This window comes from Gracilinanus agilis, chromosome 1 (assembly GCF_016433145.1).
Source record: "Gracilinanus agilis isolate LMUSP501 chromosome 1, AgileGrace, whole genome shotgun sequence".
NCBI classification, from domain to species: Eukaryota; Metazoa; Chordata; class Mammalia; order Didelphimorphia; family Didelphidae; genus Gracilinanus; species Gracilinanus agilis.
This window is the reverse complement of record NC_058130.1, coordinates 665,524,547-665,545,894: the sequence shown is the minus strand read 5'-3', so window position 1 is coordinate 665,545,894 and position 21,348 is coordinate 665,524,547. Positions and strand designations below refer to the sequence as shown.

Below are 21,348 nucleotides of genomic sequence, written 5' to 3'. Positions count from 1 at the left end.
TATATATATATATATATATATATATATATATATACTTGCCTTGAAGTTTCCTTTCTGTTTCTAGAGATATGTGGCTCATGAAGTAGAAAAATTATTCATTAAAATGCTAAGAAACATGACTTTCCCATAACATTATTCTTAGTGGAAACTCAAATGAATTCTCATGGATCCTTACAATGACTTTGCAAGATGGGGATGTTATGCATTATCATTGCCTTTAATGGAGGGAGAGATAACCCAGCATAGAAGATGGAATTTTGGATACAGAATCAACAAGACCTCGATGGGGCAAATTATTTAACATGCCTATTTCCTGAACAATTTCTTAGGGTTTATGTAAGACCTAGGTATGGGGATGCCATTTGTATTGAAAGAGGGAATTAGCACACCCATAGTTCCTCACATTGGTCAAATTATAGAGTGTGAAAAGAGCAGACATTCAAAGTGTTACATGGACTGTCTAGAACTAGCACAACCCAATTCTCCTAATAGTCCATATGATACTGAAAAAGAATATCCTATTTTTTGTTTCCTCCATCACTCCCTTTTTGTCTTCATCTATTTCTGTCTCTGTCTCTGTGAATCTTTCTATAATTCTCTCCTTCTCTGTCTCTCTCACTGTGTTTTCATCTCTATATCTCTCTGCCTCTGTCAGTTTGTCATTTTTTTTAACTGGACTTAAAATTTTATTGGTTTAGGGAGCTTCAAGGAAACTACCCTGCACTTACTGTAAAATTTAGAGTATTAGAGAGTTGCCCATCGTATTAAAGTCTCATAGAAATTTTTTTAGAGCAAAAAGATATCTGAGAGTTCAACCCAATATAACCTCTACATTTTAGAGAAAATTAAGGTCCAGAGATCCTAAGTGATTAAATGAATGAATATTTGTAAAGAGCTTTGCAAACCCTAAAGTCTTATATAAATATCAGCTATTATAAATACTGACTTACTTAAAATCATATTGTAATTTATATTAATCAATCAGAGTACATTTATTAAAAATTTGACATATGCTAAGTACCATGGATACAAAGAGAAAGCAAAGACAATATCTTCCCTCAAGAAGCTTACATTTATCCAAATGGAGGCAATACCCGGTACATAACTAAGAATATACAATATAAATACAGAGGAGATGGAAGGTAATCTTAGAGGGGAAAGCAGCTAGAGGAGGAGGGGCAAGGAAATTTGGAAAAAAATATTTGACTTTGAAATGAATCAGAAAATGATTTTTTAGAGAAGATCTGACACCTTAACATTTGGGCCCTATCTGATGAGGTTTTCATTTCCTGAGGGTAAACTAACTGTTAGCAGATAAGGTAGTCCTATAGAGTTTACAAAAGTTAATATCAGTAGCTCATATTTATAGTGTACATGGAATTTTATAATTCTTTGCACATAGTGTACAGGAAATTTTACTCTCATATTCTAGGGCAGCCAAGAGTGCAAGTATTTTTATCTCCATTTTATAGATGAGGAAAGTGGATACTATTATGTGGTAAAGGGTTCCATATCTGACATATGAGGGGTTCTCTTCTCACAACATCATACTGCCTCCTAACACTAAAAAATAATAACATATTAGTTCCCATTTCCATAGCATAATTATTTTTGAACAACATGATCCTCATAGTGATCCTGTTAAATTAGCAGAAAGTACCAGTATCAAAATGTTACAGAGAAGGAAAATGAGGAACTAAGAAGCCAAAGAACTTGTCCATAATCACCCAGCTGGTATGTGTGATAACAAGGATTTAACCCCGTGTCTTTTGACTCATACCTGGGTCCATCCACTGCTTGCCTCACTACACCATATTACCTCTCAAGACACTTTGTTTACATGCCAAACTCCTTGCCATATGGCACTTTTTCTTTTCTCCTTCTCCTTGTTTTTTTTTTCTAATACTCTCTCTTTCCCCTTTCTCCTTTAGCTGTCTTAGTTCTGCCAGGTGTACTTACAAACACTATACCCATAAACATTGCTTGGTGTAATGAACCCTAACTTGAATAATTGATCTTCTGAATAAAAGCAGTAGTTTATTAGCAAAGGATTCATGTTTTTAAGGCATTTGAAAGTTTTGTTCTGGTTTCAGAAAACGTCATTACTCAGGGATAAGGGCAGAATTACAGAATATTAGAACTGAAGAGAACCTTAAAGATCATCCAGTACAGGGGTTTTTGATGTTTTATTATGGTTTTTTTTTGTATGGGTCATGGATCCCTTTGGCACTTTGATAAAGCCTATGGGCCTCTTCTCAGAATAATATTTTTAAATAATCGAGAGAATTGCTAAATTTCATTTAGAGGTTGGTAGGAAATGAAGACATTATTTTTCCCATCCAAATTCGTGAGTCTATCTATCCACAGACCTCAGATCAAGAACCCTAGGTTAAGAAAAGCTAATCCTTTTAAATTAAAGGGTATGAGCCCATACCACTCAAGTTGGCTTCATGTATTGAGAAGATCCTGGGATCTACTTCCATTCATGGTGCTGGAGCATGAATGGATAAGTTGGCCTGCTCTAAATTGGCCTCCCACGATGTTGGGAAGATTCCTTTTCCATTCGCTAAATGGATAGAATTGTTGGTGTGTTCAGAATGGCCTGTGTGTCATTTAAAATTATTCTAAGCCCTGGGAAACTACATTTCCGAGGACTCCATGCTACAGCTTCCCCTGATACCTCCCACTTCCTTTGAGGGAGATGCCAGGAAAAGGGTGAAAGAGAGAATTTTGGCATCTTTTTGCTCTCTATCCTGGGGACTCTCCAGCCCAAAGGCTCTAGGATCCTGAGCTCTCTCTTGGTGCCTTTTTCCCTTCTCTCTACCTCCTAGTTTTCCCTAGACCTTCCCTTTTCTAATTTAATAAAACCCAGCTATTCTAAACCCTAAATTGCTCTCTGAGCTTTTATTTGAGCCCTGAAGGGCTCTGGCCAATTTCCCTCTGCTGAGGCTGGGACCCACCTTCCTTTCCTTTCCTCTATCTTCCTCTCTCCTTTCTCCCATCCATCCTTCCTTCTACCTTCCTCCTTTCACCCTCATACCTGACAGAACTAGTCATGACCATACCCCATTATATAGGTAAGGAAACAGCCCCAAAGAGGTGAAAGGACATGTTCAAGGTCACATAGTCAGTAAGACTTCAGAATGAAGAGATCTCTGCCTAGGTTTGTTTACAATTTCACATTCTGACAAGCAAAATATCTCTATCAGATGGACACCAAATGCAATTGTGTTCCAGTGTCTCTTTAAGATATTTCCTCTATCTGTTCTTCTGACAGATAGCCTACTTCAGTTCACTGAAAGAAGCTACTTTCCTATCCTAATTCTATACAAATTGGACCTAGAAAGTCTCTCTTACTGTTACAACAAGGCATCCCTTTAATGCTGACAAATTATATGTCCACCATATTGCTGAGGATTTTTAGGACTTATCTGAAACTGATTGAGCTGAAGCCCATTAAGGTATACAGCCATTTAGAAGTTTGCACAGTTCCATCTAATGGTGACCTTTTATTTTGTTTTGGGGCTAAAGGCCACCTTTATGCCATGCTTGTGTGCCAACCTCCCACTCACCACTGAAGGTAACCGGGCATAATGGATAGTGTTGGATCTAGATTCAGGAAGTCATGGGTTTGAATCTCACCTCTGACATAGACAAGACACATCATTTCTTGGAATCTGTTTCATCATCTATAAAATGATGAGTTGGACTAAATGTCTGTACCATTTCCAACCAGTTTTAAATCTATGATCTTATGAACATGTTTGCCTCCTTCATCAGACTGCTACTACTTTGCCCCTTGGCAGGCTATCTGATACCAAAAAAGAAGCAGAATCTCATCATGGTTTTTGACTCTCTTGTTAATGATGTTGTTCAGTTGTATCCGACTCTTCATAATCCCTTTTGGAGTTTTCTTGGCAAAAGTACTGGAGTGGTTCACCTTTCCTTCTCCAGCTCATTCTACAAATGAGGAAACTGAGCAAAACAGGGTTCAGTGTTAGTCTCTGACTGTGCATAGATTTGCCCTGGGGAAGTCTTAAAACTCTTGTCCTTGACACTGTTGAATACCCAAAGTATCATAATCTCTTGCACATTTCCTGTTTGTCTTAAAAAAAAAAAAGCAATTAGCAGCACTCAGACATTCCTAGAGTATAAGAAACAACATATTTGACCTTATCAAAGCATCAGAACAATAGGTCTCTGGATGCTAATGGGAACATTTGACTGCCTGCAGCTATGTTCCAGAAGTGATAGTCATGACAGAGTAGATGATAGCCTGTCTGATCCAGCCCCAAATTGCAATAATCATTTTTATAGGTTCATTTATCTTTTGAGACATAACAAAGGTCTAGAATTTTTTTTTAGACTGGACTTTTATGTTTCTTCTACTGTGAGATTTTAGGTATCATATAAAAAAAACTCAGGTGGTATCAGTTAAATCATCCAAGTATCATTGAAATCGAGCATATGAATGTTAGGTTATTTATTTATTTTTACTGTGTGTATCAAGCAATCTCTCATCTTTATGAAAAGTCAGAAAAATCAATGTAAAAGGAAAATTTCAAGAATTTTTCCTAGCGGTAGAACAGTGCAGACCAAGCATGTGGTACAGAGAATAGAAGGACTGTTTATGGGTTGGAACATCCTGTGAAATGTGGGAAGGACTGTCATATTTTCAGCAGAATGTGCCAAAGAGCCATCGGGTTGAGTTTCTATTCTCACCGAGAGAGAGATTTTCCAGAAGCAGAATTTTGTAAACATGATTATTAAAAATGAAAGATGGACAGCAATCATATTTCCCCTTAATTCGGAGGGGTCCAGAACAAGTCAGAGATGATAGTGTTAACTTAGCAAGTAATCTAAGTTACAGTAACATAAGGAAACCCCTCCAGAAAGAATTCAAGCTGGGGGGGAAATGGCCTTGCTTTTTTTCCTTTCTTCTTGCTCCTCCAAATCTCTTTTCTGAAGTTATATTTTTAATAGAAAAGAAAGAAAAGGCTGAGGAATGTATTACTTGTTTTAAAATTAGATGGTGGCAGAGCTATGTATAGCGTGTGGCAGATAGGACTTTGCTCATATGGTCACAGAGCTAAAAGGAATCTTGGACACCATCAAGTCCAACCTTGTCATTTTATGCATGAGGAAACTGAGCAGAGTGATTCACCTCATGTCACATAGCTAGAAAGTATCTGAGGCTAGATGTGAAAACATTTTCACTTATTTTTTTTTTTACTCCAAGTTGAGCACACCACCAACTAGTATACTATTCTGCCTATCCTAGGTGAAAATACTGTGCAGTGGGAAGCATTCAGAGAATTTGGGTTCAGCCCCTCACTTTAAGGTTCACTTGTCTGTATAATTTTGGGGAATTTAACCTCCCTTAACTTCTTTGTCGATAAAATGGGAGGTTGGACTCAACAGTCTCTGAGGTCCTCTTTAGCTTTTGGTCTATGATTATATGATCACTTCCTCTTGGTAGAACCCCTGCCATACACCCACATACCCCTGACAAGAATGAACTCTCCTCTGCATGTCCCTTTTCCCTGCAACTAAATTCTCTCTCGTTGTTAGAATCCTCCATACGGTGATCATTTGTATTATAGAAAACTGGTCTCCTTTATGCCTGTCTGCTCATTTTTTAATCTTTCACTGTTCCACACTGTTGAGTGATGTCAGTGGTCTGGCTTTGAAAAAAAGTCTTTGGGAATATTTTTGATTAGTTTCTTTTTCCCTCCCTTTGTAATGCTACATACTCTGGGGACTAAAGAGGAGGAGGAAGGAGAGAATTCAAGCTGTTTCTCCAAATGAACTTTCTGTGGTCCTAAATATAGGTTTACCTCAAATGCTTGTGGTAAGGTTCAGATAAGATAATGTTTATAAAGCATTTAGTAGAATGCCTGAAATATGGTAGGTGTTCTATGGATGCTTATTTCCACCATCCCTGCTCCCCAGGTCGATATAAAAATTCTCAGGCCATTCAAAGCTCTCCTACCTAAATATAGGCAGGATAAAAGTGGCAAGGTTGGAACAAGGAAGTATTTCCCTGGAGCATCCCTCTTGCAATCTCTCTTTAGAAGTGTGTGCATGTGTGTGTGTGTGTGTGTGTGTGTGTGTCTGTTGGTGGGGGAGGTATAGAAGAATCTTTTCTTTTTTCTTCTCATATTGTTTGTTCCCAATGTTGGTGATTGTTTCTATGGGAAAATGCATTTAGAGTTCAAGACAACCAACTTAATATGACCCCTTGGAATGCAATCTATTTTTAAGTTGGGAACTGCCTGTGTTCCTTTTTCATTATACTGCATATGGGAAATTGAATTTTAAAAAGACAAGCTAAATTTGTTTTATCATTACGTAGTAATTGCTGTTTTGTGACTTGGAAGAAAATCTTTTGTAAGAAGCAATTGTTAGGAACTTTCTTTTCATTTTGCAAATACTTTAAGGTATTTAAATATGGAAGCATTAAGTAGGAATTCTTTTATTAAACAAATTAAAAAGATATTGATGTTTTTCTCAGTGCATTTGTGCAGAAGATACTTTAAAGAGACCTGCATTATTCCATGTATGAAAATTCAGCTGATCTACCACTTGGCTGCTAGATGTCTCCACCTGGATGTCACAGAGATATCTCAAACTCAACACATTCAGAATGGAACACATTATATTTTACCACTCTTACCTCCCCTCAAACCATCCTTTCTCCAACCTTGAATAATTCTACTGATGCTGTCACCATTCTTCTATCCATTTTGGTTTAAAACCTTGAATCATCCTCAATTCTTCCCTTTTCTTTACTTTCCATCTCACCATCCAATAGTCAGGTATTGGCTCTATCTATCTCCCATGTCCATATCCTTTTCTCCATTCTAATCTCCACCTTTATCACCTGTTCTCATCATTACAGTAGCCTTATCATTGGTCTTGTTGAGTCATTTCAGTTGAATCTGATTTTTCTGTGACCCCCATTTGAGGTTTCCTTGGCAAAGATACTGGAGCAGTTTGTCATTTCCTTTCCCAGCTCATTTCATAGATGGGGAAACTAAGGTAAACAGGGTTAAGTGACTTCTCCAAGGTCATACTCCTAGTAAGTACCTGAGGCTGGATTTGAACTTATGAAGATTCCAAAAGATTCCAAACCCAGCACTTTACCACTCCCCCACCTAGTTGCCCTACTTGTATCTGTTTTCTACTCTTGAGCATTCATCTTTAAATGGGCTGCCAAACTGATATACTCAAATGACAAGATCTGAATCCATCACTTCTTTGCTCAAAAGTCATTGGTACCTCCATCTAGGATAGAAGCACCCAGGGGAGTGCTGGTCCTGGAGTCAGTGAGAGCCAAGCCCAAATCTGCTCTCAGATACTTACTCCATGATCCTAGTTAAATTACCCAACCTTTATTTGCTCCAGTTTCTTCAACTGTAAAGTGGGGATAGTAACAGCCTATACCTCAAAGGCTTTTAGTAAGGACTAGATAAGATTATATTTACAAATCTCTTCATAGAACACTTGGCAAACTGTAGGTGATTTATAAAAGCTTATTCCCTTCCTTTTCCCTACAGATTAATATACAAAATTCTCAGTTATTCCAAACCCTCTAAAATATGACGCCACTACTTTTTCTATTTTTTCATATTATTCCCATTCATACTCTTTTTTTTTTTTTTTTGCTCAATAGTGAAATTGTCTTCATTTAGTCAGTGTAACATAAAATTAGGCTTGTTTGTTGTTCATCCTTCCCTGGGAAAGGTAAGGAGGGGAGACAGAAATAGTGACAGAGAGGGAAAGAGATATAAATGAAGGCACAAAGTAATAGGGAATCAGTGACCCGAGAAAAAAGATTTCAGATCATAGGTTTATATACTAGGACCTCCCAATTTGGGACTTGGCTCTCAATCCACTCAACCACCTAGCTGCCGCCTAATGCCATTCTTTCTAATAGTCATTGAGTATTTTTTGACTCTGAAACCTTATTTGGACCTAATTTTGACTCTAAAACCTAATTAGCTACACATCTTACTTTTCCCATTTTTTTTTCTTTAAAAAAAAAAAATCTCATTTTTTTTAGCAACTGTGTTGTTTTAGTTTTGAACACTAGAGGTCAGACTTATACATCAATTGTTAACATAAACACCCAGGGGAAAAGAGGCTTCATTTCTCTCACTAAGTAGGGAGTAGAACTTCAGAATTTGGCTCACACAGAAAAACAGAGAAGGAGCCACAGACAATTCAAATATGAAAATCCTAAGGGCATGGACTAACGTTTTCCACGAATATTCTGTTCAAGGGACTTAGATAATTAAAACTAAGAATTTTTTTTCTCTTATGAAAAATAACGATTGGTTAACATGGACCGTGTGGTTTAATACAATGAGGATTTGAGTTTATAATCTGAGGACCTGATTCAAATCCCATCTCTGCTACTTGCCATTTTAGCAAGTTACTTATTTCTTTGTTTTTTAAATACTTATTTATTATATAAATTATATAAATACTTATTTATATAATGAGGGTTTGGACTAGATGACCTCTAAAGTCCCTTCTACCTCTAATCCTCTGATCCCATGAATTTATGACAGTTTTCCCAAAACTTGTTTTAGATGGCTCCAAATGCCTTTGTCTACTTCCCATTCTACAATACTAGAAAATAAGGGGAAAAAAAACAATTTAATAAAATGTAACGTAGCTGGATGTTTCTCAAAATGGCTATAAGGGGCATAATTTTGATTCAAATTGATTTACAATGTATTTTTCTTACAATAACCCTGTGAATAGGTTGTGCAAGTATTTTTATGGCCATTTTAAAGATGAAGGAACTGAAGTCCATGCAAAGAGTGTTGGATCTGAACTTGGAGGATTTGTATTCTACTCTTAGTTCTGCTATTTACTGTCCAGGTGATCTTTGGCAAATTATGGAAGCCTCAGTTTCCTTTTCTGTAAAATGAGAAGCTTGTATTAGAAGACTCTGAAGGTTCCTTCTAGAACTTAAATTATAACTCCAATGTGATTTTCTAGGTTAAATGACTTGCTGAAGATATTACAGTATATGGTAGAGCCAATACTGAAAATTTCTGATAAATGTGGCAGTGAGACAATTAGTAATATACAGGAAAAGGAAGTTATTTTTAATCTTAGGGAAAAAATGTATTAAAAACTTGCTTGGACCTAAAAGACATTTAGGTTACTTATCCAACAACTATAGAATTGTAATATTGAAGATTATAGGTAGGAAATGATAAAGAGGATACCATTTTTTTTGGTGTTGAGAAAAATAGGCAAAAAAATGTTTAATAGTTCAGTCAGAGGAGGGACAAGAAACCCTCCAAAGCTAGTTAAATGTTGCTTTTTGCCCAGACAAACGGATAACCCCTACATGAGAGCTGTCTTCAAGTGTTTAAAGGGCTCTTGTGTAGATGACGAATTAGCCTTGTTCTGTTTGGCCCCAGTGGGCAGAACCAGGCACGATAGGGGGAAAGTGGCAAAGCGGAAAATCTGGGTTTGTTGTCAGGAAACACTTCCTAACAGTGAGAGCTGCCCCAAAGTGGGATGGGTTGCCTCAAGAGGTAAAGGCTGGATGACTACTTGTTGGGTATGTTATAATGATCATTCTTTCATGTATGGATTGGCGAAGTTGGCCACTGAGGTCTCTTCCAGTTTTCACATTCTGTGATTCTATCATACATTTTAGAAGGTTTTTCATTAAGTGATTAAAATTTAAAATAAATTCTGTTGTTTCAAGGGAATAAATAAAGGATAACTCCCTGCCTGTGAGTTTACAAAGACCAAGCTCAAAATCTAAAAACGGTAAAATGAACAATTCAGATAGGATATTGGGATGCCTCCGAGAGGTGTTGGGTTCTGCCTTTTTGGAAGCTTTCAAGCAGATCTGTTGGGTATGTTTGAGTAGAATCCTCACCGTCTTTGAATATGCTTACAACTCCATTCTTTCTGTAAGGAAGATCATTATAGACATAGACAATCTTTTTTTTTTTTTTTTTTTTACTTTCATAAAAAGGAAGAAAAGAGAGGAAGATAACAAAGTGATATACTCTGGCCAGAGACATAAGGAGAAATCATTGTCATTGGCCTTTGCCCATGCCCTGGCCTAAGCAGGCCTCTCGTTTTAGGCAAGAAAGAGAAGGATGCTGATGCGAGCTTCTGAGGGATGGCTATTTCCCTCAACTAAATTGCCTCCACAAAGCTCACAATCCAATCTCTAAGGCTTTTGAATTTTAGAAGTGCCTGTTATCTTCAACATTAAGTTAAAATATAACTTCCAGAATTTCTTTTTCTAATAAAATGACTTTGGTATTATTCTTTGGAGAAGTGAATGGGGAAAAGGGGGAAGGAAAGTTTCATCTAGTTCCCCTGGAGCACATTATATTAGTTCATCAATAAACATTTATTTTTATATTTTATTTTTTCCAATTATACATAATAAGTATTCATTAGGTTCCTACTATGTGCCAGGCACTCTGTGCTCCATCAGAGTATAGTAGTTCTAGATCTAAAGAGACCTTAAAAGCTATTTAGCCAAGCACTTTCTACCAATACCTCATTTTACAGATGAAGGCCCAGAAAGATTAAGTGACTCATGAAAGGGGAGTAAGTAGGAGAGCTGGGATTTGAAGCTAGGACCTCTGCACTTTCACCGTGAGCATGCACAGGACTTGCAAACAGCAGCATATATTGTCTACGTGCTCCCAAGCCCTTGGAGTATATTTTCAGATGCCAATATTTACTGGGGAGCTCTTTCTAAAGTCTAAATACCTTATTTCTAATTAGTTCAGAGAGTGAAAATGGTTGTTCTATTGCCCTCCAAAGTAAGAATCATTGACTGCTCCCAACACTGGATAGAAAATACTGGAACTATAATCAAGTCACTAAATCTTTATAGGGAAAGATTTGCTTCCCAAACTTTGCTGTTTGCTCATTTCCCTGAAGGGATAGCTGGAGCCTCAAGGAAAAGAACTGTTCTTACAACTCTGAGTCCTCAAGGTCAATAAACTCTAGTGCTTCCCCCTCTTACTTTTCAGTTAAGCATAGGGTTGTGATGGGGCACAAGCTAATAGGAGAACTGGATAGAATAAAACAGTGGAGTAATGTTTTCTCTCATCTCTGATATTTCCTCTCTGAAATGCTCTCTTCCAAACACACCTTTCTCGCCTAAAAAAAGGAGAAAGATTATAGAGAGCTCAGCCAACTCCTGATTTTTACCTGAGGAGTGAAGTAAAGGACCCATGTCAGGACTATTCTATAACCAGATCACACAGGCTTCTGAGAATCTATTGTCAAATTTTTCAGTGTGAGCACGATCACCTCAGAAATCAACCAGTTCTACAAACTGGGGGTTAGTCTACTGCTTTGTTGCTTGGCTAGACCTAAGACAGGAATGGAAAAAATGTTAACAATGCAGATTAAACTTAAATGTATATCATGGCTTTTTGTTTATGTCATGCTGGTTATTAAACACGCATCAACACCCTCTAGCCCAAGGCCACAGTATGATAGGAGTGGGGTCTGGTATGAAGGATGCACTTACCTCCAAGAGAAGTGAGCTCTTGACTGAAATAATTTCAAGGTAGTTCCTCTTAAAGCCAATTTTTTGTGTGTTTGTTTGTTAGAATGATAAGAATGCACTGGGCCATAAGAAACAATGAGCAGGATAATTAAAAAACAAACAAACTTGGAAAGGCCTACGTGAAATTATGAAGAGCAAAATGAGTAGAACCAAGAGATCATTACATACACAGCTATGGAAATGTGAATGCTCACCTCCAGAGGAAGAATTGATAAATAGAAACACAAAAGATGCAATTCACACACACATTTTTGTTGTTGTCAGGTGATGCCTTCTAAGTTAGTACAGGAAGGAGAGGGATGGGGTGAGAAAGTTGGGAATAAAAAATTAATTTGAAAAAATGATAAGAATCTACATGTTCTGAATGGAAAAGCAGAAGACTAGGTCCGGGGAGATTTAAGTTTTATTTACTGGTTCGCCAATTGATTTAGTCAACCATCAGTCAAGAAACATTTATCATTTGCTCACAAAGGGCCAGGCATTGCACTAATCACTCAGGAAACAAAGGCAAAAAATGGACTCTAAACTCAAGAAGCTCATGTTATGAATGGGGGTGGGGTAGGAGTGGAGTCATGAGAATATGAGTAAAAAACTAGGTGGTTTGGGTAAACATTTAAACCATTTAAACCTCAGTTTCTCCATCTGAAAATGTCTATACATTACACAGCTACCGTGTGAACCTAAATATGCCATAACGGATATGAAGGTGCCAAGAGGCAAAAGAGCAAGATGTTATTTACAATGGATTTTTACAACACTGTAAAGTGAATTAAAGACTAGTATTGGAAATAGAAAAACTTGGATCTAAATCCCACCTTGGGCAAACAGGGTCTGCTTGACTATGGTCAAAGTCACTCAGCTTCTCTCTCCAGGCAATTCAATTTTAAATTTTAAATGAGTAAAGAAAAATGACACACATCAGCAGTGGATTGGCAGTTCTCTATATGCTTGAAAGAAATCACAGGTCTGTTAGCCTCTTTCTTTATCCCTCACAAATTTTTTTAAAAACAAACAAACAAAAACCCCTTTCAGTCAGACTAAAGTCCATTATCTTTTCTTCTTCTTCTTCTTCCCATTTCAAAGGCCCTGTCCTACCATCATTTTTCTGTGCAAAGAGAGACTGTTTGGCAATGCTCTTTCTAAGCTGATTCAGGCTCACATGAAGACCTGGGGAAAATACCCTCTGAGCCTCCCATCTACAATATAGTTCCGGAGCCCCTACTGGCGGCCCAGCAAGAGTTTCAAATGAATCTTTTATTTTGGGTCCAAACTTTCTTTTGTGAACATTTACCCTCCTATTATTCATTTATTCACCAAACAAACTCCTCAGCAGCCCTGAGGTCTCATTGTGTCTCCATGCATTTATTCTATGGTATCAAAGGTTAAAACTTGGATTGCAATCTGAGGAGGAAATTAATTCACTGATTAAAAAAAAATACTGCAGTTTAAGCAACACACATTTAAATAACTGACAAGCATGAGGAGATGTATTTCTGATAAAAAAATCCCCTTTTCCCCATTTAAAATTTAAAACAGCTGCAATTTCTTCCACCCTATAGAGCCAAGGGAAACAACATGAATTCTTAATCAGGGAGCTGGGCTCTGCACTGCAGTGACCACTTCTAGAACAAAAGAATAAGAGCTCTGCCCTGGGAAAACACCAGCCTGTCAACTGGTCCCTTACAGCACAGCTGCACCTTGTTTCTGTTGGAAACTGGAGTGGGGGTAGGGATGGGGGTGGGGGTGGATTGTCTGCTAGGTTTTCGCTTTGAGGAACTTAGTCCCTCCTAAATGGGTCTTCTTCCAAAGAGGGGATTCTATATATTCATTCCTGAATAACCTTCCAGCCAAGAAATAAAAACAAACAGCAAATAATAATCACCACAACAACAAATACCCACTCAATTCACAAATTAATTAGTGCCCAGAAGCTCTGATGCTCTAACGCAATGACCTATGGAATATCTGAAAGACTTAATTTTCAGTTTAATAGGCTTTCATATAATCTCATTGTTCAGCATTAGATGCAGGGGGAGCAAAGTGGGGAAGAGGGGTGAAGATGGGGCATCTTCCATCTTCTGCTCTCCCCTTCCTTCCTACAACCCTCAGAAAGGGATCCCAGACCACCAGAAAGGGGAGATGGAGGCAGAGGTGGGGAGCAGCCCCTGTCTGGGAGATGCCCCATCTTCCATCCTCTGCTCTCTCCTTCCTTCCTACAATCCTCAGAAAGGGTTCCCAGCCTACCAGAAAGGGAATATGGAGGTAGAGGTGGGAGAGGGGCAATCAGTAAGAAAATGGCATCTTTGTCCTTACTAAATAAGTTCAACTTTGTTTCTGCTTCAGATTCTACTGAGATTACATGCAGGAGGGATATGACCTTCTTAACACTAGATGTCCTGCATAAAGAAAGCAACATGAACTTTTCCTTTTCAAAACTGTAGGGAATAGGAAGCTTAAGGGAAGACAGGAAAGGAAGACATTAAGTAGGTTTGGGACAAGTGGGAGAGGGTCTCCCTCAACCATCATTCTGGATTTACTGATTTTTCTTTTCTTTTTTCCTCTCCTCACCTTTTGGTCCAGGTAAAACTGTGTGCGTGGAGCAGACATCAGGAGGAGGGCGACTGTCAACGTTGAGACAGAGGATCTGAATTTGGAAAAGCAGTAGCAGGAGGAGAGTGAGTGTATGCCTTCCCAGTCGGGCTCCCAAGCCATTCATCTCTGTAGTCCCTCAAGAAGCAGTGCTCAGATGTTCCAAACAAACAGCTTTATTTTAAAAATAAAACCTTCTGCTTTCGGGAAGAAAAAGCAGTATTTGGAGCTTGCATTCCCAAGGGACTCAAAGAAACAAGAAACTGGGATACCCGGGATTGTTTACTTTCTCAGTTTTCCACAGAGATGATACATTGTCCAGACTGTTTGTTTTAAAGTGACAACTGTTTATTGTAATCTATCTTGAAACTATAAGATAATAGCCCTGGTCAGAAGAAATGTTTCTGGGGAATATAGGCCCTGGTTTTGCTGTCTGTTAGGCTGAGATCTTAGATGCTGAAATAAGGGGAGAGGAAGAGTTATTCCAGCAACTGCATTTTTCTTGTTTATGTTTAAGCAAATGAACTTGTGTCCTCTAAAATAGTTTATGGATGTGTCATTGCCAAGAGGAGAGAACACATAATTTGTTTAATTCAACCACCAGTCATAGTATATTTGCCTATTGTTGATTACTATTGCTCATTCTTAACTTAATTCCATATGGCATCTTGGCACTGGACTGGAAGACTAGAATCCTGGGTTCTAATCTTAGCTTTGTTCCTCACCAGCTAGGTGACCTTGGACCTCTAAAAAATGAAGACTGTGGGCAAATATCACAGACACAGTTAGAAGGGAACTTAAATACCATCTAGCCCTACCATGTTATTTTATGGATGATCAAATTGAGGTCTAGAGAACTTAAATACAAAGTCACACAGGAAGTAAATGACGGATCTGGAATTTGAACCTCAGTTCTCTGATTCCAAATTCAGTGCGCTTTCCACTTGCCACTTTCATGGATGATGTCCTGCACTGAGTCCAAATGGAGAACTTTATAAATGGTGAAGTCCTATTCATGATCATTTTTCCAGATGGCATCATGCTAATTGCATTCAGCCCAGAATACTTAAGAGGCAGGGGCGCTCAAAACTGTGATACCAAAAATAAATAATCGATGCCTTAATCAATGCTTTGAATGTGTTTAGATGACTATGTATGAGCTGTAGTAAGAGTATAGTCCCAAACAGAAGTCTGTGTATGTAATCAGATTAAGAATGTAGTCCCAGGATAGTACCTGAGTAATAGTTTTAAGTGTGTGTCCCTATAAGTGTGTTATGACATTAATCATTATCCTTTATATTAAATTTATTAATGTAGGAGGGCAGCAAGCCATTAAGGTCTGGCCACATCGGGACTACCTAGGTAGCGGTTGAAACAAACATGAAACTATAAAAGAATGTGTATTTTGAAATATGGGATCTCAGATCTAACTAAGAAGTCTATAATCCTCTGGCTTGTGTGATTATTTTGCTCATAAATAAACTTCTGATCTTTACCCAGAAGGGACTCCCAATCTCTTTTTTTTTTCAAAACAAATAATCTCTTTCACTTAGAAGGTGAGATGGTTTTAGAACCATGACTGTTCCAAGAAGCTCAGTATATGGCCTCAAGGCTATATATAAATAAAGACTGGGTTGGCCAGAGAGTTCTTTAAGGCACAATCACAATTACAATCACCAGAAGCTAGAAGGGTTTGTCTCAGGGTTTCATCAGGAAACCACCCGGTTTTAATTAAGGGCAAGAGAGAAGAGGATCATGAACACTACACCAATGTTAAATTAGAACCAAGGATATCAATATCTCTACCACCTATGTTAGAGAGCCTGAAGAAGTAACTCACAACATAGTTGATCTGATCATTCCAGAAATTTTCACAAACACTACGAAATATGTCTATCTATGCTGGTACTTACGACATAAGAATGAATGACACATTGATGCACAGTCCATTCACTCTCATGTTATAGGGAACACAGGGTATTGGAAAAGATCACTGATCTGAGAATCAGAACCATAAACGAGGGCAGGTTAATTTGGGTACCAGAATATATAGGATGCTGACAGCATTTGATGTCCTCTTTCATAGGCACAACTGATCGTAGCACCTGATTTATAAGAATAATTAATTAAGTTATAGAACTACTGACTTCCTCCCTATCAACAGCTTCACCCAGCTTAGCTCCTCTTTAGACTTTCATCTTTATCTCCACCAACTATTTTCCCTAGTAGTAGACCTGAACTACTCTCAGATTCTACCCCTGCCCCACCCAAAAGCATATTCCATGATCCTTGTTCCTGGCTCCTTTGCCGCTGCTTGTCATAGGTACAAAAGTTGTTTGTTATGCCTCTGGTCAAAAGGCCTGAGTTCTTGTCCCAGTTTTTCCATTAACTAATCATGTGTCTTTTGACAACTACAAGTCATTTAACTCAGAAGTGTTGAACTCAAATAGAAACGAGGGAATATTAATCCACACATCAGGATCCCTTGCGGCTGCATATTGACTTAGTTTTAAAAACATAATATTATCTTTTTTATTGTATTTTTCTTTTGTTAAATATTTTCCAATTTGATTTCAGTCTGTTTCTAACTCTACCTGGGAATGTTGTGGGCTGCATATAGCCCAAATACATGCTTGATAGGTGTGATTTAGACTCTGGGTCTCAGTTACAGAATATAAGTTGAGCTGAATCAAAATAACAGATGTGTTAGGGAGCTACTCTATATAGGACAATGGGTTTTGTTAGAGGGGAAATAAGAGCTGGGCTCTGTCAGTTTTCATCCTCATGGAATGACTCAGTCGGCAGCCCCCATGTTTAGGAGACAAAGAAAACAAAAACCTTTTGAGGATGTAACAAATGGGGAGAAGGTAGCGTGTCTCTATACAACATTAGCTCTCCACCTCAGGTCAAAGCCAAAATAAAGGTTATCATATATCTTGAAGAATACTCAAAAGAGTATGTAGTGTCTTTTCATGTGGAATCACAAAATGAGAGAATTTTAAAGTTGGAAGTGATTTCTATGACCAGCTAGTTCCATTCAAATATAAAAAAAGAAAGAATGGAACATCCTCATTCCTGGAGGATATGAATCCTTAATGTAGCCCAAGATTGCCTTAGCTTTTTTGGCTGCCAGACCATGTTGAGCTTACAGTCTACTCAAAACCTCAGATCTTTGCCAGACTAACCACTATCCAACCATTGTAAAAGCCACTCCTTTTTTCCCTTGTGAAGCTCATTTTCTTCATCCACCATTATGATAATACATTTGTCCCCTCTGAAGCTCATTAAATGAAGTCCAGTGCTCTAGTTCATTGGGATTTTCTTGGATCTCACTTCTGTCCCTTATTGAGTTCTCTCTGCCTCACAGCTTTGTGCCATCTTCAAATGCCATGAGTATACCATCCCTTTATCCAAATAATTGATAAAAATGCTATTAAATAGCACAGGGCCAACTCAGGTCTCAGGAGCATTTCATTGAAGACCTCCTTCCAAGATGACATTGAATCATAATTGGCTATTCTTTGAGTCTGACCATTCAACCTATTATGAGCCTAACAACATTCTTGTCACCTTTAGATACTTCCATATAGTAATTGTAGTGATATACTATCAAATACTTTTCTGGAATCCAGGTATATCATATTTATTGAAATCCACAGATCACTGTTTTAATTACTGGTTTTTTTAAAAAAAAGAACTGCTAGTTCAGTATGACCAATCTAATGAAGTTATATTGGCTCATATTAATCATGAGTTTCTTGATAGATGCTCACTAACCAAGTCTTTAATAATCTATTCTTGGATTTTCCCAGGAGTCTAAGCTAAGTTCAATGGCTTATTGTTTGCAGAGACTATTCTAATTGCTTTTACAAAAATCAGGACAGCATTTGCTCTTTTCTCTTATTGTGGTACCTCTGATCATTTGCTCAATCTTTCACATATCATTGACAATGTTTTAGTAATCTAATCTGCTGGTAGCAAAGGGAGTGCGTCTTCTGGGTCAGGTGAATTGAATTCATGAAGGACAACTTCTGGAGCATCAATTCCCAGAATTGTCACCAGGATGAAAGATTGATGACATCTTCATCAAATTTATTGATGATGCAAAACTTATGAGAATAGTTAGCAGACAGAGTGGGAGAATAAGGATCCATACAGATCTTGACAAGTTAGGTCATGGGGCCTAATATAATATGATCAAATACAATAAAGTTAAATTTAAAGTCTTATTCAAATACTGAACATGTTTGCAATATCATCTACATGAGGATTATCTCCAGTGTTGTAGACATTGCATTAACTATTTAGACCTGTCTATCTTGTGTCCTTTTTGTCCATGTCCTTTTATAACTTTTGGTTATGAAACAAAACAACAACCTAAGTTGAGTTAACCCAAGTAAAGTCTAATCCTTAATTTAAAACAAAATCAATTCCACAATTTTAATATAGGGCTTGTTTGATTATATAGGAGTTTGTTTGAAAAAGTACTGGATGTTTCAGTGCTCTAGAAGCTCAATAGAAGTCAAGACAGAAAAGTTAAGGCAGTTTGAGGTTGTTTTGAGAGATATATCACTTCCAGGAATAAGGAGATGTTGGAGTCACATTATTTTGTCAGTGGCCCAATGGCTACCTGGGTCCTTGTTCCATTTGTAATTCTTCTTGGGGCAGAGAACCAGTAGCTGATACTTGTAGAGAGGATGATTTGTTGTAATCTATCCAAATAGCTCTTCTTTGGTGAGTTAAAGGGGCTTGGCTACAAGCATGGTGGTCCCATTAAATATTCCAAGAAACTTGAAATTATAGCTAGATACTACTGTTAGATAACCAGAGAGAGAGTGGAGTCTAGCTCTTTTCTCTAGATCTTAAGGTTTTTGAGGGGAGGAAATTATATTAAGTGCTATGAATATATGTAAATGGCAACCCACCAAATCTTTTATCCTGTAGCATTTTTATCATATATTTTTACTATATATTTTGTTCCATACAAGGTCATAGGACTATAAATTAGAGCTGGGACATCCTCAGGGTCAATCCAGAATGACCCCGTTTTTACATATGAGCCTGAGAGCTGATATAACCTCTATAGTTAGTCATTTTCCAAAACAGATTTTAAACCCAGGTTTTCCTGACTCCAAGACTAGTATTTCAACCACCTGCTCTCTCATATGCATTGTACCCAGCATACTAGAGACCTTCCCTCCAGTTTTTTTTAAAATTATCTTAGTGTACTTGATGTAGGGTTGGCTATGCATCTGTTATAGTCCATCATTTTCACTTCCATTTCCAGGGATATTTAGGATCATAGAGATCATTGAGCCCAACCTCCTCATTTACAGATGAGGAAACAGAGAAACTTCACTCCAGCCTTGGAATTCACAAATTAGAAATACCCTCTGCCCCGGCAGCCTCTCCTCTTGATTAGATGACTCTTCTCAGAACCTCCAGGGGCCCCAAACCAGCCATATCTTATCCTCTCCAGGCTACATCCAGAACTTCATCTATTCCTCTAAAACCTCACGACATCCCAACTCTTCCTTTGAAAGCCTCATTCCGGCTTTTCAATTCACACATTGGAAGTAACCTCTGCTTCTGCAGCCTCTTCCTCTGATGGGGTGCCTGGAAGAAGGGAGGTGGTCCAGTGGATAGAACACTTGGGTTAGAACATCAGAAGACCCTGAGTTCAAATCTGGTCTCTGATGCTAGCTATGTGCCTTGGACAAATCATCTTAACTGTACTGCTGTCTGCCTTAGTTTTGTCGACATGGAAGCTAGAATCCCCAAACTTGTAGCCTAGTAAGATCTGATGAACCCCAAGTTTTAGGACTAGCTTGTAAGTTGGAGACCCCAAAGCTTGTACTTATTCTTTGTTCCGGTGAGAATCCACCCTGAAAGGAATCTCAGGCTAGCAGTTTCAGACTGAATAATGGACCTTAAGGTAACAAGCCCAAGCCAAGTGACTCTTTAGGGCAGTATTCTCGTTAGCTGAAGGTCCTCCAACTGTAAATGGGATATTGACAGCATTTTCCTCCTGAAGTTCTTAAATATTAAGTATTAAATATAACAGAGCTCTTAGAATAGTGCCTGGTGCACAGTAGGAACTTAATAAATCTTGTTTCCTTCCTTCCTTCTCCAAACTTCCATTTAAGGAGGGCAATTAGGCCATCCATGTCTCATTCTTCTCCAGGCTGTGCTCCAGTTTCTTCTTCTAGGTCCCTGCATAGATCCTTATGATTTTTCAACATCCTTCACATATTATCTTCTTCCATTAGGAGGTGTTTGGGGGACAAGGGTTGCAGTCTTTCTTCTATTATTTGTATGCCCACATATAGAAAGTACTTAAATGCTTATCGACTGACTAGTTGAAATAAAATTATTTATCCAAGGTCACAGTAAATAGCAGAGAAGGCTGGGTCTTGTATCACTAAAATCTAGTGATCTTCCCATCTTATCATCCTGCCTCTAGGATATCTTATGCTGCCTCTCATGTTCAAATATAATTGGTATTAGGAAGCAACTCACATATTCCCCGCCCATCTATTTGCTGCCCCTTGAGTCACGGGCAATTTTGATTCTACTGAGATCACATTATTTGATGATTCCTAGTCATATAGCATTAGTGGGAAAATATTCATATTGAAGATATGGGCTTTTGCAGCAGCAAGCAGCCATGAAACATTCATATTATGTTTTTATTGATTACCGAATAAAAGGTACAGGCAAACAGAAGTAAAAAATAAAAATAAAGGCAATATAAAGTGCTTGGCTCTGTTGATCATAAGAATAATGATGACATTTCAGTCCTTCAAGGATCCACGGCCATTTTTTTTAGGGAGAAGGGGAGTAGTAGGGTACTTTCTCTCTTGATACAAATAAAGACCAACAATGTGGATAAAATTATAAATATCATGCTTATCTAATTTTCAGGGATACAAAGCTAGAATATGTAGTGAACATACCGGAGAAGAAAGACCATATTCAAAAAACCAATTTTTTTAATGGTAAGAATAATGAGCTAAAGTTAATAAGATGAAATTCAGTAGGGATAAATGTAAATTCTGACATTTAGGTTCAAAATCAACTCTATAGGACTGGAGAATCAGGACTAGATAATGGCCAGTTAGTCAGCCAGTCAGTAAGCATTTATTAAGCACTGAGTATATGCTAAGTAATGTGCTAAATAC

The 21,348-nt window shown here is 37.8% G+C and overlaps 1 protein-coding gene across 2 annotated transcripts in view; it reads right to left on the bottom strand.

Moving 5' to 3' along the window:
• Window positions 1–14,352, bottom strand: part of COLEC10 (collectin subfamily member 10) — a 68,361-nt gene extending 54,009 nt beyond the window's left edge. Inside the window, exon 1 of one of the 2 annotated variants that reach the window (XM_044668899.1) lies at window positions 14,147–14,352. In XM_044668899.1, coding sequence (XP_044524834.1) covers window positions 14,147–14,294 — 148 coding nt within the window. In that variant the 5' untranslated portion in view covers window positions 14,295–14,352. The remainder of the gene's footprint in view (window positions 1–14,146) is intronic. The other variant, XM_044668906.1, reaches the window with a different exon arrangement.
• Between the last annotated feature and the right edge of the window lie 6,996 nt (window positions 14,353–21,348).